Raw genomic sequence first — 13380 nt, 5'->3', positions numbered from 1 at the left:
GAATGTAAAGTGGGAGAAAGTAACATAGAACTTATCCCCTACATGGGCTCTGGACTACTGTCTTTGTTGCCTTTCCCACCTTTTGTGTTTATAGTTGCTCTGGCCAAGAAGAAGCCAATGACTATGGAGTATTGGCTCATCTTCTGTGGTTCTACCTCTCAGTTCTCTCTCAATAAAAGATAAATATTGACTCCTCTGTATGCCTAGGGATCAAAATCACACCACACTGGAGTCAGGATATGACTTGTCCGTGCAGATCAGCAGACCTGTTTCCAGCTCAAAGGGCACACCCTGTGGACTTGTTAGGTAACAGCACCATTTTTGTCAACAACCCTCTCACCAAATCTTTTTCAGGATCACAGATAACAGCTAACCTCAATGGGACACATGGAACCATTTCCATGGAATGACTTCAGAGGCTAAAACTCAAGCTTCTTTCTCTCCCTTCTTCTCCCCCTGCCCACCATCCTAATAAGCTCACGGTAATGTTAATTTAATCACTTCCCACATTCTGTTCACAAATGAGCGGCTCCATTTTGTAAATGAGGTGTCCTCTGTCTAGGGCCTAAGACTGGGAGCCGTATTTTTCAGTCCTGACTCACAAGATCCACGTTGGGCGACAGGCAAGGACAAAGGGCCACACCTGGGAGGCAGAGGTGAAGTCCATGTACTGCTGGCATTGCTCGCAGTGGTGGAAGGTGTTGTAGGCCGCGTACTTGGTCAGCATCATGGACACCGTTCCTCGCTTCCTGGGCTCCTCGGCTTTGGCATCCTTTATTGCTTCTGTGTATCAAGGGGCAAAAAACCTTGCCATGATATGCATGGAGCCCCTACTCCTGGGAAAAAAGTCCCCCACTCCCTGAAAGGCTCTTCTGAGGATTCTATAACTTAGGCCCGCGAAGTCAGCTACGAAAAGTAAAAGGTGGTCAATACATGTGCAAGAGAAGTGAAAAGCAAAGAGGAGAATTCCTTTAAATTTCTCTCAATGAGAGATTTCTCTGCCTGGATGTAGGTGCCCTGTGGCCTGCAGAGAGGCACGCCCAGCTCTGCTTGCACTGACCTTGCTTGACCCCTGCCAGCTTCTCCGTATAGACCAGGGTCATCAAACGGTACTTGGGATCGTGAACGCTGACGTCAAAGGGCATTTTACTGAAGCTCTCGATGTCAGGCCAGGGCTCTCCCTCTGACTGGCTGACCTCACTGCTTTCACTGTGATCTAGGACAAGAAGAAAGAAAGTGCGCAGAGCAGCCAGACTGACCAGCGCCCCAGCCGTCCTCCCAAGTGTCAGGAACGAGAGGTTTTAGGCATGACTCCCAGATGGGTGGACAAAGGCATTTGTGAAAAATGATCTCCCATGTCTCAGGGCAGAGGGGCCCAGATTTATCCCTTCAGGCCCAGGAGGGAAAAATGCCCTCTAGCAGGAGGGACTCATGGCCTCGCTGGTTCCAGCGAGGTTCCATGAATCTCTACAGATCTGGTCCGCCAACTCCCGCTTCTAGGAGATCGACTAGTCTCCCATCCCAGCTCCCAAAATGGTCTGGAAAGCTTATTTGATTTTGGGTGATCTAAATTCTCCCTCACAGTTTTCACTGTGGAATTTTAAGATATTGACAGCCTAAGAGATTTTTGGGATGCACTGAACAAGATTCCCAGTGTCTGCTGCATGGGAGAATCACCTGGGAGCTTGTAAAAAAAAAAATCCCCGTGCTTAGGCCACCACCCCCACAATCGCCTTTAGTCCCCAGACACCTGTCACGGCAGTTAAAGCTGCTTAGGTGGCTCCAACACGCAGTCGGGCTGGAGAGCTAGTAGCCTCAGGTGTGAGTGCAGACCGCTCCTTCCTACTTCACACCTGCAGCCACGGCCCCCAGCTCCCAGGGAGCCCGGTGACTGTAAGAATTCCAGAAGGTGCACTGAAAGTGCTCAGACATGGCTGGCGAAGGGGGCTATCCAATAGAGGATAGTTATTGTCATTATTGGTAAAATTCATAAGATCCAAAAGCTTAAGACAAAGGGAGAAAGAGAAAAGCTTAAAAAAAAAGAAAGCCTAAAGACTACAAGTATAGCTATTATTTTTCGAACACAGTATCATTTATTTTTATATCCCTGAGCTAAAGTTTGCATTTTATTTAAAACCCCAAACTTGGGGCACATGGGTAGCTCAGGTGGTTAAGCCTCTGCCTTCAGCTCAGGTCCTGCTTCCAGCATCCCTGCCCAATGGAGAGTCTGTTTCTTCCTTTCCCTCTGCCCCTCCCCCTGCTCGCGCTCACGCCCTCTCTCAAATAAATAAATAAAATCTTTTAAAAAAATAATTAAAACTCAAAGCTTATTCTAGTTTTTTTGTTTTGTTTTGTTTTAAATATCATCGTGGTTCTCCAGAGCAGCATCACATTCGCCTGCACTGAACTGAGGTAGAAGGAATAAAGCCAGACTAACCACATGTCTCACTACAAAGGCCGGGTTTGCCTGTTGCCCCAGCTGTGGCAGATTGTCTCAGAGCCCATTACACAGGTTAAAGCCCTAGAGGAGATCCCCAGAACGGGATCTGAGGAGAAAATTAAAGGTGTCGTTGCCTTGTGGCGCCCGGGGACTTTGTGGGAAGATTGGTGAAATGACAGTTTCCTCTTTCCTTGTCTGTCTGCCTTTGTCCTCTTGGTCCCAGTCCCCTCTCCGCAGCCCTAAGTGTTTCGAGGCCAACCTGGAGCTCTGGGTCTGCTCTGTGGTGGGCCTGGGGGTCTGGTGCAGCTCAGGCGGGGACACAAACAAGGAGAGGCGGGTGGGAAGATGGGATTGCATGTATGTGTTTGCAATCAGGAATATGAGCTTGTGAGAAGTGGAAATAGGGCCAAAAGTGGTAATAAAATGATTAAGATATGGCTGATTTTGCTTAGTCATGCTCTGGACTGAACTAGTCCTTTGGGCTTGTCTCAGATCTAACTATTTAGAACAAGCAAGTGGGGTGAGGTCTGAGGGCCAATCTGACAGAAGAGGCCAAAGCCTTTCCTTTTTCCAGACTCATCTTTGAGGCCCGTGGAAAAGCTTCTGTCTGATTACCCCTATTGCTCGCCTGCTCTCCCTTCCAGCACAGGCCATTGCTCCAAGCATGAAGCCCCAGTTCTGAGGCCACGCTGTCCTCGGCTAGAGAACTAATGCTGGCTGATCCCTGCTCACACTCGCTTTCTGGCTTTGCTGGGTGGGCTACCTTGGAACGCTCCCACTGGTGACCGCTGGCCAGGAAGGGTTGGGAAAGGGGATACAGGCAGAAGAGGGTGGGAGATAATCTTCTTAAAACCAGCCCCCACGGGGTGCCTGGGTGGCTCACTGGGTTAAACCTCTGCCTTCACCTCAGGTCACCATCTCAGGGTCCTGGGATGGAGCCCCCACATCGGGCTCTCTGCTCAGCGGGGAGCCTGCTTCCCTCTCTGCCTACTTGTAATTTCTGTCAAATAAATAAATAAAATCTTAAAAAACAAAAACAAAAAAACCAGCCCCCACGGCGCTGTCAAGCACCAGCTCCTCCATCTTACTGTGAACGAGAAGGGGTTTATGGCGCTAGGTTTCGTTCTGCGCAGTTTTAATTTCATTATAGGAATCCATGTACCTTGGCTCAGAGCCTGCTGTTAAAGCAGGAGTAACCAGCGAGTATCAGGCACGCCCTGGACCCTAAGCAGAACACTGCAAGTGAATTTTAAACCCATAGAAGCAATTAATCCACCTACCAGGGCCTTCTAAGATGTCTCTTCGCCCTGCCTCCTGCCGGGGGTTGAGAGGGGAGGCCAGCAGGGGTGGAAGACTCCACCAACTTAACTAAAAAGTGGCCGCCGTGCCCTCACAGCCGTTTGCTAGCACGGAGCCCTCGGCCTCCGGATAACCCTGCACGTCAGGCCCCCCGGAGGCCCCGCAAGGCGAGTTGGGGTCAGTGTCTCGTATCTCCGCCCGCAACCCCACACTGCCGGGGTTCGGAACTCACCCGTGTTGATCTCTCCCTCATCATACACGTCCACCTCCAGGAGCCTGATGAGCATGCGGAAGAGGATCCTAAGGAACTGCAGGTAGGAGCCGGTCTTTCCCACCTGAGGGAAGCGTTTTTTTTAGTTGGGGAGGGGGAGGGGTGGAGAGCGAAGGAGAAGAGAGACGAGATTTCACACCTGGGCTCTTGGATCTCTCCTGCCCCTGAGGCCCGAGCGAAGACCTCATGGCTCTGGGTCATTCCCACCCCCGCCCCCACACGCACCCCCGCTCGCGCGGCTCGCCGGCTCCATTCCTCCTTGGGGGCCGCGGGCCTACCTGAGGGGGGCCGGTCAGCAGCAGCCGCCGGGGGTGGCAGGTGCGGGCGCCGGAAGCGGGGTCCGGCTGGTTGCTGAAGTCGGCGTGGTGCTGTCGAGCCGAGGTCCACTGCCGGTAGTAGAGGGACTGCTCCTCGCTGCTCATGTCCTTGTGCAGCAGCGGCCGCAGGGAGCTCACCCAAGCCACGTCCGCGTGCGGCAGCAGCGAGGAGGACGCGGGCGGCTTGCCTCCTCGCGGGGAGCCCAGCAGGCTGTAGGCCGCCTTCGATAAGATCACGATCGGGGGCAGGGTGGCGTGCAGGCCCCTGCAGCCCTGGGGCGGCTGCCCGGGCCACGCTAGGGCCCGGGGGCCCGAGGAGGAGGAGGACGAGGACGGCTTGGAGGTGGTGCTGCTGGCCATCTGGGGGCCGAGGGAATCGCACTCCTGCTTCAGGGTCTCCCCAGCTCCCGCTGTGCCCGTGGAGACCCCTTCATCCAGCCCCATGCTGTTGGCTGGGCTCTGGAAGCTGGGGGTCAGTGACAGCTTCTGGGACTTGTCGGCGGTGCTGGAAGAGCTCACCCCGTTCTCCATGATGGAGCCTGGAAGAGGACGCCATACCCTCCATCAGCAGGGCTCGGCTATTTATTCCTTGGCTCCTCCCTGCGTGCGGAGTAGGCTAGACTGACTTTCTTCCCGAGGGCTGTGGCCTCTCCAGTCCCAGATGCTGCTTCCTCTGCTGGCTTCCTTGGGCCCAGGGTGCTCAGGGCGCCCTGGAAGTAATTATACCCCCAGGTATAATTACCTACAGCTCCTTTTCTAAATCCTACCCCCATCTTTGTAAATGGCATAATGTTATTAAACTCTCCTCGGTGACCTCATTTGGATATGCCTCCTGATTCATTCCGGACCCTGACCCATACAGGCTCCAAGTTCCAGTCCTGCCCCAGGGCATCTGCCACCTGCTGGGGTCCAAGGGTCTCACACTTCTGCTTGTGGAGAAGTTCCCCAGGCTGTAGCCACTTCCATGGATGCCCAAACCAGCGTGGGGAAAGTCTCTGTGTGAGAGAGGATGTGAGGCATGATCTACACTCAATGGTCTTGCTTTCGTCTGTGCACTTGGCCAATTCACTTCAAATATGTCTTCCCCTCTGATGGGTCAGCCACTCTTGCATTTGTGGACAAACCAAAAGCTCCTATGTTCAGGCCTAACGGCCTTCTCTGAGCTCAGACTGGTGCTGCTAGGCACGTCGGTCAAATCCCAACCTCAGGGGATCCCAGAGGACAGCCAGGAACCAGACGCTCTTGCAACCAAGTTGCTCCACTTGCTCATCTGACTTTTGTGTCCTTCCATCTTATACAAAAACCTGCTTTTCCCCCCTCACAGCCTTGACCTTTGGAGCCTGCACACTTTGGCCAGTGAGCTTTCCCAAGGACCCTTCGAGTCAGCCCAAGGCTGAGGGATGTGTGCTCAGTGGTGCGAGCACAGGCAGGTCAGGTTGTCCCTAGAGGGAGGAAAGCTAAACAGCGGAAGGCAAGCCATGACCTTTTTGCCAGTTAATGGGAGCAAGGCTAAGGTTATGTGAGCCTTGGGGGCAGCTCTGGAAGTGCAGGTAAAGGGGGGCTCTATTAAAAAGCCCCAGTAAGGAGGTAAACACCCCCTCACCTCTCCCTCGCTGATGCTGGTATCCAGAAACTCCCAGATGTGATAGTTCCCCTTCCCCTCTGGTACTCTTCACTATCCCCCAAATCTCTGGGGAGCCTGGAGTTGGGGGGGTGTGTAGAGAAAGGTACAGTCCTGACCCCTGGCTGAGGCAGCAGCTCTGCACACCCAGTAGAATAGTCTTCATGCTCTCCAGGCTGAGGGTCCCTATCAACACAGACAGCCCCTCAGATGACTCTGCCTCTTCAATTCTCACAGCCATTCGACAGCAGCTGCCAGGATGAACAGACACACTAAGGCCGCTTTCCACTTGAGGTTGTATGTGTGTTTGTGTGTATGTGTTAGGATGATGGAAAAGGGGGGATGTGGGAAAGAAGAATGTTCATGGTGATCTCTAGTTGTGGAGTTTTCATTTTTATTTTATTTATTCATTTATTTTAAAGATTTTATTTGAGGGGGAGAGAGCTTGCACACATGCTGGGGTGGGGGGCAGAGGGAGAAGCAGACTCCCACTGAGCAGGGAGCCTAATGCGGGGCTCAATCCCAGGACTCTGGGATCATGACCAGAGCTGAAGGCAGATACGTAGCCAACTGAGCCACCCAGGTGCCCCTATTTATTGTTAGAAGTAATCTTCATCCCCAATGTGGGGCTCAAACTCACAACCCCAAGATCAAGAGTCTCATGCTCTATTGACTGAGCCAGCTGGGCACCCTGGAGTTTTGATTTTTTTTTTTAAAGATTTTATTTATTTATTTGACAGATCACAAGCAGGCAGAGAGAGGGAGAAGCAGGCTCCCCGCTGAGCAGAGAGCCTGATGTGGGGCTCGATCCCAGGACCTTGAGATCATGACCTGAGCCAAAGGCAGAGGCTTAACCCACTGAGCCACCCAGGTGCCCCTGGAGTTTTTATTTTTAACCTCTTCTCTATCTTTTGTTACATTCTCCAAGTTTTCTATGTTGAGTTTTATTACTTTCCTAATGAGAAAAAAAAAAAAAGGAAATTGCTGCATTTGCTGTAATATAATTTATCAGAAGACAGCTCATGCTGGGCACGGCCACAGGCCCTTTCAGTAACCCTCCGGGAGAGGGGCTGGCAGGCTGCATGGTGGGTCAGCACAGCCAGTGACCCCAGAGTAGCCTTTGATCTACCAACACTTGCCATTAACTGCTTATAAAAGTCATTCATTCATTCATTCACTCACTCACTCATTCATTCATTCAAACACTGTGCCAGGTACTAAGCCAATGAACACAAACTTCACAGCTTTCAGATCTAGAAGGAAAAGAAGGCTTCTGTGCAAATATCAGATGTATAATATCCCTGAGGTGATTAAGGGTGGAAAAGACTAGGGAAAATGGGGTTGGTAAAATTTATTATACTTAGCTCATTACCAAACTCTTCATTAAATGTTTGCCCAGAGAAGTATTTTGAGGCAGTTCAAGAGTTAGGTTTTCCAAGTACCTCTCCTGGAGAACTGAGGTCTGAACAGGATGCCGGAGTCAAGGAAGGCTCCTCTGACATGAGTGCGGGGGAGGGGGGGGGTGTGAGTCATGCCTCCCCACCCCCTCCTTCCCGTCCCCGCCCCCTGCAGAGAGAAAAGGAAGCACTGACCCGAGGTTCCAGTGACAGCACTACTGTTGCTCTGTGGCCTCTCCAGGTCGATCAGCAGCTCATCAGCATCATTCTCACTGGCGGTGGCTCTCTCCTGCTCCTTCCCGCTAAGGTCCAGGGCAACAGCGGGGCCCCGGATGACCTCTTTTGAGACGTAGCAGCACGCCAGACCCACCTCCTGCTCCAAGGCTGTGCGAGTTAAGTAGCTTGAGTCGATGAGCCGCAGGTCACAGTACTTCAAAGACCTGCAAGTAAGTCAGGGTGTCTTGGGTGAGTCCATCTGGCCTGGAGTCAAACCTCAGCTTTGTCATCTCCTTGCTGTTATGACCTCGCACTAGCCGCTTCCTTTTCTCCAAGGATAAAACAGAACAACAGCGCCTGGCTCAAGGGCTTGTTGTGAGAGTGTGTGGATGACGCAGGGAAGGTGTTTGCAGCAATGCCTGACCCACTGGCAGCATGCGGCTCGCGCTGTCTTTATTGCCGTTGCTACCTTCTCGTCCTCAGGCCCTGGGCCCTTCAGAACTTGGGAACAGCAGATGAAGAGACACTTCAACCAAATAAAATGATCCCAGTTTGGGGCAGATTTTTTTTTCCTCCCTGCCCCTCTGGCGGCCCTGCTTTGATGCGGAAACACTTCTCACTGTGGCTACCTTCCATTCCCCCAAATGCTGGGCAATCTTTGGAAAGTCCAAAGAAAGAGGCAAGGAAGGGTGTGTGTCTTTTCCCTCTGAAGAAAGTGATTCTCTTCTTCCTTGCCCAACGAGTGAAATGGCTAAGTGTCAGCCGAGTTTTAGCCATCGGCTCAGCCAGGCAACTAATGAAAAATGAGAACTGACCGTTCGCGTCATACCTGGGAAAGGTTTCTCCAAGAGGATCTTTGCCAGTTAATATCACGATACAAGGCAGACCTTCTAAATCTTGGTATGTCCGAGGGGTCCACTCTTCTGGTTCATTTCCTCTCCAGGTCTGTAGAAAGGGACCCATATGATAAAATTAAAACCCTTATTTAAGTTTCCACTTCTTAAAAGGTTTCTAGGTCCAGATTTTATATGCCTTTGTGCTTCCAAATGACTTCCAGTGTGTGTGTGTGTGTGTGTGTGTGTGTGTGTGTGTGTGTGTGTGTGTGTATGCGTGTGCGTGCACATACTAAATTGCTCTTAAGCATAATAAAGCACTCTGGAAGAATGTGGCCTTCAGTTTTATCTCAGTAGGATAATACAGGAGATCTTGGTGTACATAACCCAGTAGCACACAGGCCAAAGAAACATACAATGTGAACGACCTTGGATAAACTACCTGACTCAAGGCTCTCAAATATACTTTCTTCATGTAAGGGACAGACTTCTGAGACAGACTGACTGAAAAAGATAACTTCAGTTATGAATGACTAATAAAAGCATCTCAACAAAACTCCATGAAAACAGACATTTTCATCAAGAAAATCGTGAAGTCAGCTACCCTTGATGGTTATTTCCTCTCTTTCTCTCTATATTGATTTTCAAAATAAGTGACAAGTAATTGGCTTGGGGCTCTCAAAAGTCTCTCTCAAGAAGGCTAAAAATATAAACAAATCTGGATCAATTAAAACAACAACAACCCTGCCCCTTACTTAGAAGAGTAAGGCAATTAGTTTATGGTTTCACAAATAACCTATGAAGCAGCACCTTCTGATATAGATGAACACATATGTACACTATGTATATCTTTAATAAACGGAATGCCAATCGGTGAGAAGAAAAAAAAAATCCCACCAACTTGAAAGATGTTCAAAAATGAAAAGATCTTACAGATTTTTATATTTTAGAGCAGAAAGAAAATAGGCTGTGTCTTAAGTAGATGAGGTGGTTTCTACTATTTTTACAAAGTGTCTAGCATTTAACTATGCTCATAACAGCTTTCCAGGAGGAGTTATTATAGGAAATAAATGGACACTTCTGGTAATGCTTTAGGGAACAAAAAGTAAGAGATGTTAAATAATGCATACACTTCATTTTTCTTAAAGAGTTTATTTATTTATTTGACAGAGATCACAAGTAGGCAGAGAGGCAGGCAGAGAGAGAGGAAGGGAAGCAGGCTCCCCGCTGAGCAGAGAGCCCGATGCAGGGCTCGATCCCAGGACCCTGGGATCATGACCTGAGCTGAAGGCAGTGGCTTTAACCCACTGAGCCACCCAGGCGCCCCAACACTTCATTTTAAAATAGACAGGTACTTCTTTTGCTAAACACAAAATGAGATAAAAAGAAATCTAATAGGCAAGAAAAAACGTAATAAGATTTGATTAGTGATTTGTTCGTGTCTAGATAAAATAGCTAGAAATAAATATACCCACAATTATTCAAATAAAATATACATAATTTATAAAGTGGGAAACACCTTAACCTTGTTTTTTTTTTTAACTTTTTTTTATCATATATTTACATACCAAAGGGAAATCAGTGGATCTATATAGCTGTTTACAATTTCAAGAGACTTTTTTTTTTTTTTGTCTTAGAAAATCAATCTATCCAGGTACCTGGGTGGCTCAGTGGGTTAATCATCTGACTCTTGATTTCAGCTCAGTCTTGATCTCAGGGTTGTGAGTTCAAGCCCTGCATTGGGGTCCATGCTGGGTGTGGAACGTACTTTAAAAAAAAAATCTATCAAAAATATTTTTTTAGGGATGCCTGGGTGGCTCAGTCAGTAAGCGTCTGCCTTCGGCTCAGGTCATGATCCCAGGGTCCTTGGATTGAGCCCTGCATCGGGCTCCTTGCTCAGCGGGGAGCCTGCTTCTCTCTCTGCCTGCTGTTCTCCCTGCTTGTGTTTTCTCTCTCTCTTTCTCACTCACTATTTCTCTCTGTCAAATAAATAAATAAAATATTTTAAAAATATATTTTTTAAATATTAGAAGAAAGGTACCTATAAAAATTCGATTTTCCATACATTGTCATGTCAAAGTGAGTATAATAACACTTTGATTTAGAGTAAACAATTTTCAGAACAGGAATCATTTTACTTATATAATCTTTGCATTGGACTCATGATGTCCCTGACACTGAGGCTCTCCTTGGATGGATTTTATCTCCTAGGAACCATCCACTGGTCATGGTTCTACAAATAATGAGGTCATTATAATGATGGGATAAGGGATATTATGTTTTACTCTATGAAAAGATTTATTTTCCAAAGGTTATTAGGGAAATCTTGCTTTTACTCTTGACCAATCAGAGCTAGCCAAACCACTACAACATGCTTTCCGTCCCTCTGCTACTTCTGATGAAGGATGGTTGCAGTTCTTTGACGGGCTGACCATGCCTTCAGGATGATTTCACTGCAGAGCACTTATTTATTTATTTATTTTTAAAAAATATTTTATTTATTTATTTGACAGACAGAGATTACAAGTAGACAGAGAGGCAGGCAGAGAGAGAGAAGGGGAAGGAGGTTCCCTGCTGAGCAGAGAGCCCGATGTGGGGCTCGATCCCACGACCACAGGATCATGACCTGAGCTGAAGGCAGAGGCTGTAACCCACTGAGCCACCCAGATGCCCCACTGCAGAGCATTTAAAACAACACAAAAGACTGGGTGGGCACTGAGTTCAAAGAAATATGGGGCTCAAGGCCAAGGAAATTTGATCAAAACCTCACAGGCCCTCTGGAGGAACTGATTTATTTAGATTTAAGTCTTGTATCCTTCCAGAATGCTTGTCATCACTTTTATGTGATAATTAGAGGGAACCACAAAAATAAGGCCATCCAATGGAAGAAGAGGCAGAGGATGTTACCCAAGACTACAGATCAAAGGCACACCTACCCACCCATGCCATCCTGACAGTGGTGAGGGAGGCTGGTAACTTAGAAATAAATACATGAAGGGGCACCTGGATGGCTCAGTTGGTTAAGCATTTGACTCTTGATTTCGGCTCAGGTTGAGATCTATGGGTTGTGGGATCAAGCTCTGGGTCGCCTTCTGCACTCAGTGAGGAGTCTGCTTGAGGATTCTCTCTCTCTCTCTCTCTCCCTCTCCTTCTGCCCCTCCCCTGGCTCATGGTTTCTCTGTCTCTCTCAAATAAGTTAATCTTTAAAAAAAAAAAAAAAAAGAAAAGAAAAAAAGAAATAAACCTGTGAAGCAGAAACCACCTGGCAAGTGTCAGTCTTGCTTAGGATATGAACATTTCCATGGGATTTCATATTTTTACTTCCATACCAAGGAGAAAGGATGGATTGATGGGATCCACTGGTTTTGACAGTACGGAAATCTCTTTTGTGCGCCCGGCCCCTGGCAGCTACTCATACAAATTGAGAATCTGAGAATGACTGGACCCTGCCTTCATGTATGGCACGCTCTCAGAAGAGTGCTCACAGAACCACTGCTGTCTAAAGGCCCTGAAGCTGATTCTGATGTGCTAGCAGCCAGTTAGGACTCTTGATTTCAGGGCTGTGGGTTCAAGCCCCACACAGGGTGTAGAGATTACTTATGGAAGTTAAATAACAACAAAAAAGAATCTCAGGTCTTTGTGGTTTTCAGCTTATGGCCCAGAAGGGTGGATTATTTAGGACCTGCTGATTTATGCTGATTCAGTGATTGGTACTTCTGAAGACTCTCAAGAAATGAGCTCAACTATGGGTGGCTATACTTGATCAGGGTCATGGAGACCCAAAGAAGATTCTGCAGCCTTACATCCTCTTCAGCCATCTCCCTGCAGATTATTTGCCTTTCCATTAGTATCATTCAAATTTTCTCGAGACATACGTCTCAGTGAATTATACTGTAAGAAGAGTTTTAGGACTCTCACGTGTTACTCATCTTAGAAATCTCGCAGTTATCGGTCTGTAACTATCATTAAAAACTGTGAACATTATATCTACATGTGAAATATAAATGTTTCAACTTCCACTAAATATAGGGTTTTTATTTTTAGATAGATTTATTTGTTCCAGCTGCTCCTCAAGATAATATATTTTGTTTGCATTTTGGATTATTCAATTTAGGTTAAGCTAATAGAATACAATAAAAAGGTTTATGTTTGCAAACCGCTTTATGAACATTGAATAACATCATCAAATTAGAGCTCTCTGAGATCATACAGTCCAACTCTCTCATTTTGCAGGTAGGAAACTGCAGCCCGGGGTGAAAATGAAAATTGCCCAAGGCTATGTGTTTTCTTTTCACAGAATTTGTGCCAAACTAGATTTTTCTTTTCTTTCTTTAAAAAAAAAAAGATTTTATTTATTTATTTGTGTGAGAGAAAGAGAGAGAGAGAGTGCACACAAGTAGGGGGAGCAGCAGGCAGCGGGAGAAGCAGGCTCCCCACTGAGCAAGGAGCCCAACATGGGACTAGATCCCAGGACCCGGGGATCATGACCTGAGCTGAAGGCAGATGCTTAACTAACTGAGCCACCCAGGCGTCCCAAACTACATTTTTCTTAACTCGATTTAGCTCAGTATTTAGTGTGCAGGGTACAGATACCATGCTGGTCTAGCTCAGACATATACTACTTGCTTGGCATCGTACCCACATATATGCGGTTATTTTATTAAATGCTTTCTAATGGCTAGGACAGATTGGATTATAAAAGTCCCCAGAAAAACCTGAGCAGGGCATAAAGTAGGGAGTTAGGTGAGTTGATTTAGGAATTCTGCCGACCCCCTCCATGCCTACCAGGAGGGGTTTAGGAGAAGCAGTTCCATCGGCCATGGGAAGGGGTTGGCCTGTGCTCAGGCTCTAATCCTCCTGCAGCAGCCTTGTAGAAGTCAGACCAGCAAGCCTCAGGGCTGGCGGACAAAGCGAGTTCAATGAAGCAACAAGGGGTTGAAGAGTCCACGGGCAAGAGGGTGGGGAATAGCTCTATGTGAGTACTAA

The 13380-nt window shown here is 47.9% G+C and overlaps 1 protein-coding gene across 1 annotated transcript in view; it reads right to left on the bottom strand.

Annotated features, from left to right (window-relative positions):
- Positions 1–13380, bottom strand: part of LOC111142538 (growth regulation by estrogen in breast cancer 1 like) — a 142488-nt gene that overhangs the window by 30914 nt on the left and 98194 nt on the right. Inside the window, exons 18-23 of the mRNA XM_022495796.1 lie at positions 8391–8506; positions 7541–7785; positions 4289–4866; positions 3972–4074; positions 1061–1216; positions 644–783 (exon numbers count right to left, since the gene is read on the bottom strand). Coding sequence (XP_022351504.1) covers positions 644–783; positions 1061–1216; positions 3972–4074; positions 4289–4866; positions 7541–7785; positions 8391–8506 — 1338 coding nt within the window. The remainder of the gene's footprint in view (positions 1–643; positions 784–1060; positions 1217–3971; positions 4075–4288; positions 4867–7540; positions 7786–8390; positions 8507–13380) is intronic.

The sequence above is a fragment of the Enhydra lutris genome, unplaced genomic scaffold (genome assembly GCF_002288905.1).
Source record: "Enhydra lutris kenyoni isolate GAN:26980312 unplaced genomic scaffold, ASM228890v2 scaffoldscaffold8, whole genome shotgun sequence".
Taxonomy (NCBI): domain Eukaryota; kingdom Metazoa; phylum Chordata; class Mammalia; order Carnivora; family Mustelidae; genus Enhydra; species Enhydra lutris.
Note: the sequence above shows the minus strand (reverse complement) of the source record. Positions and strands in the feature narration are given on the sequence as shown.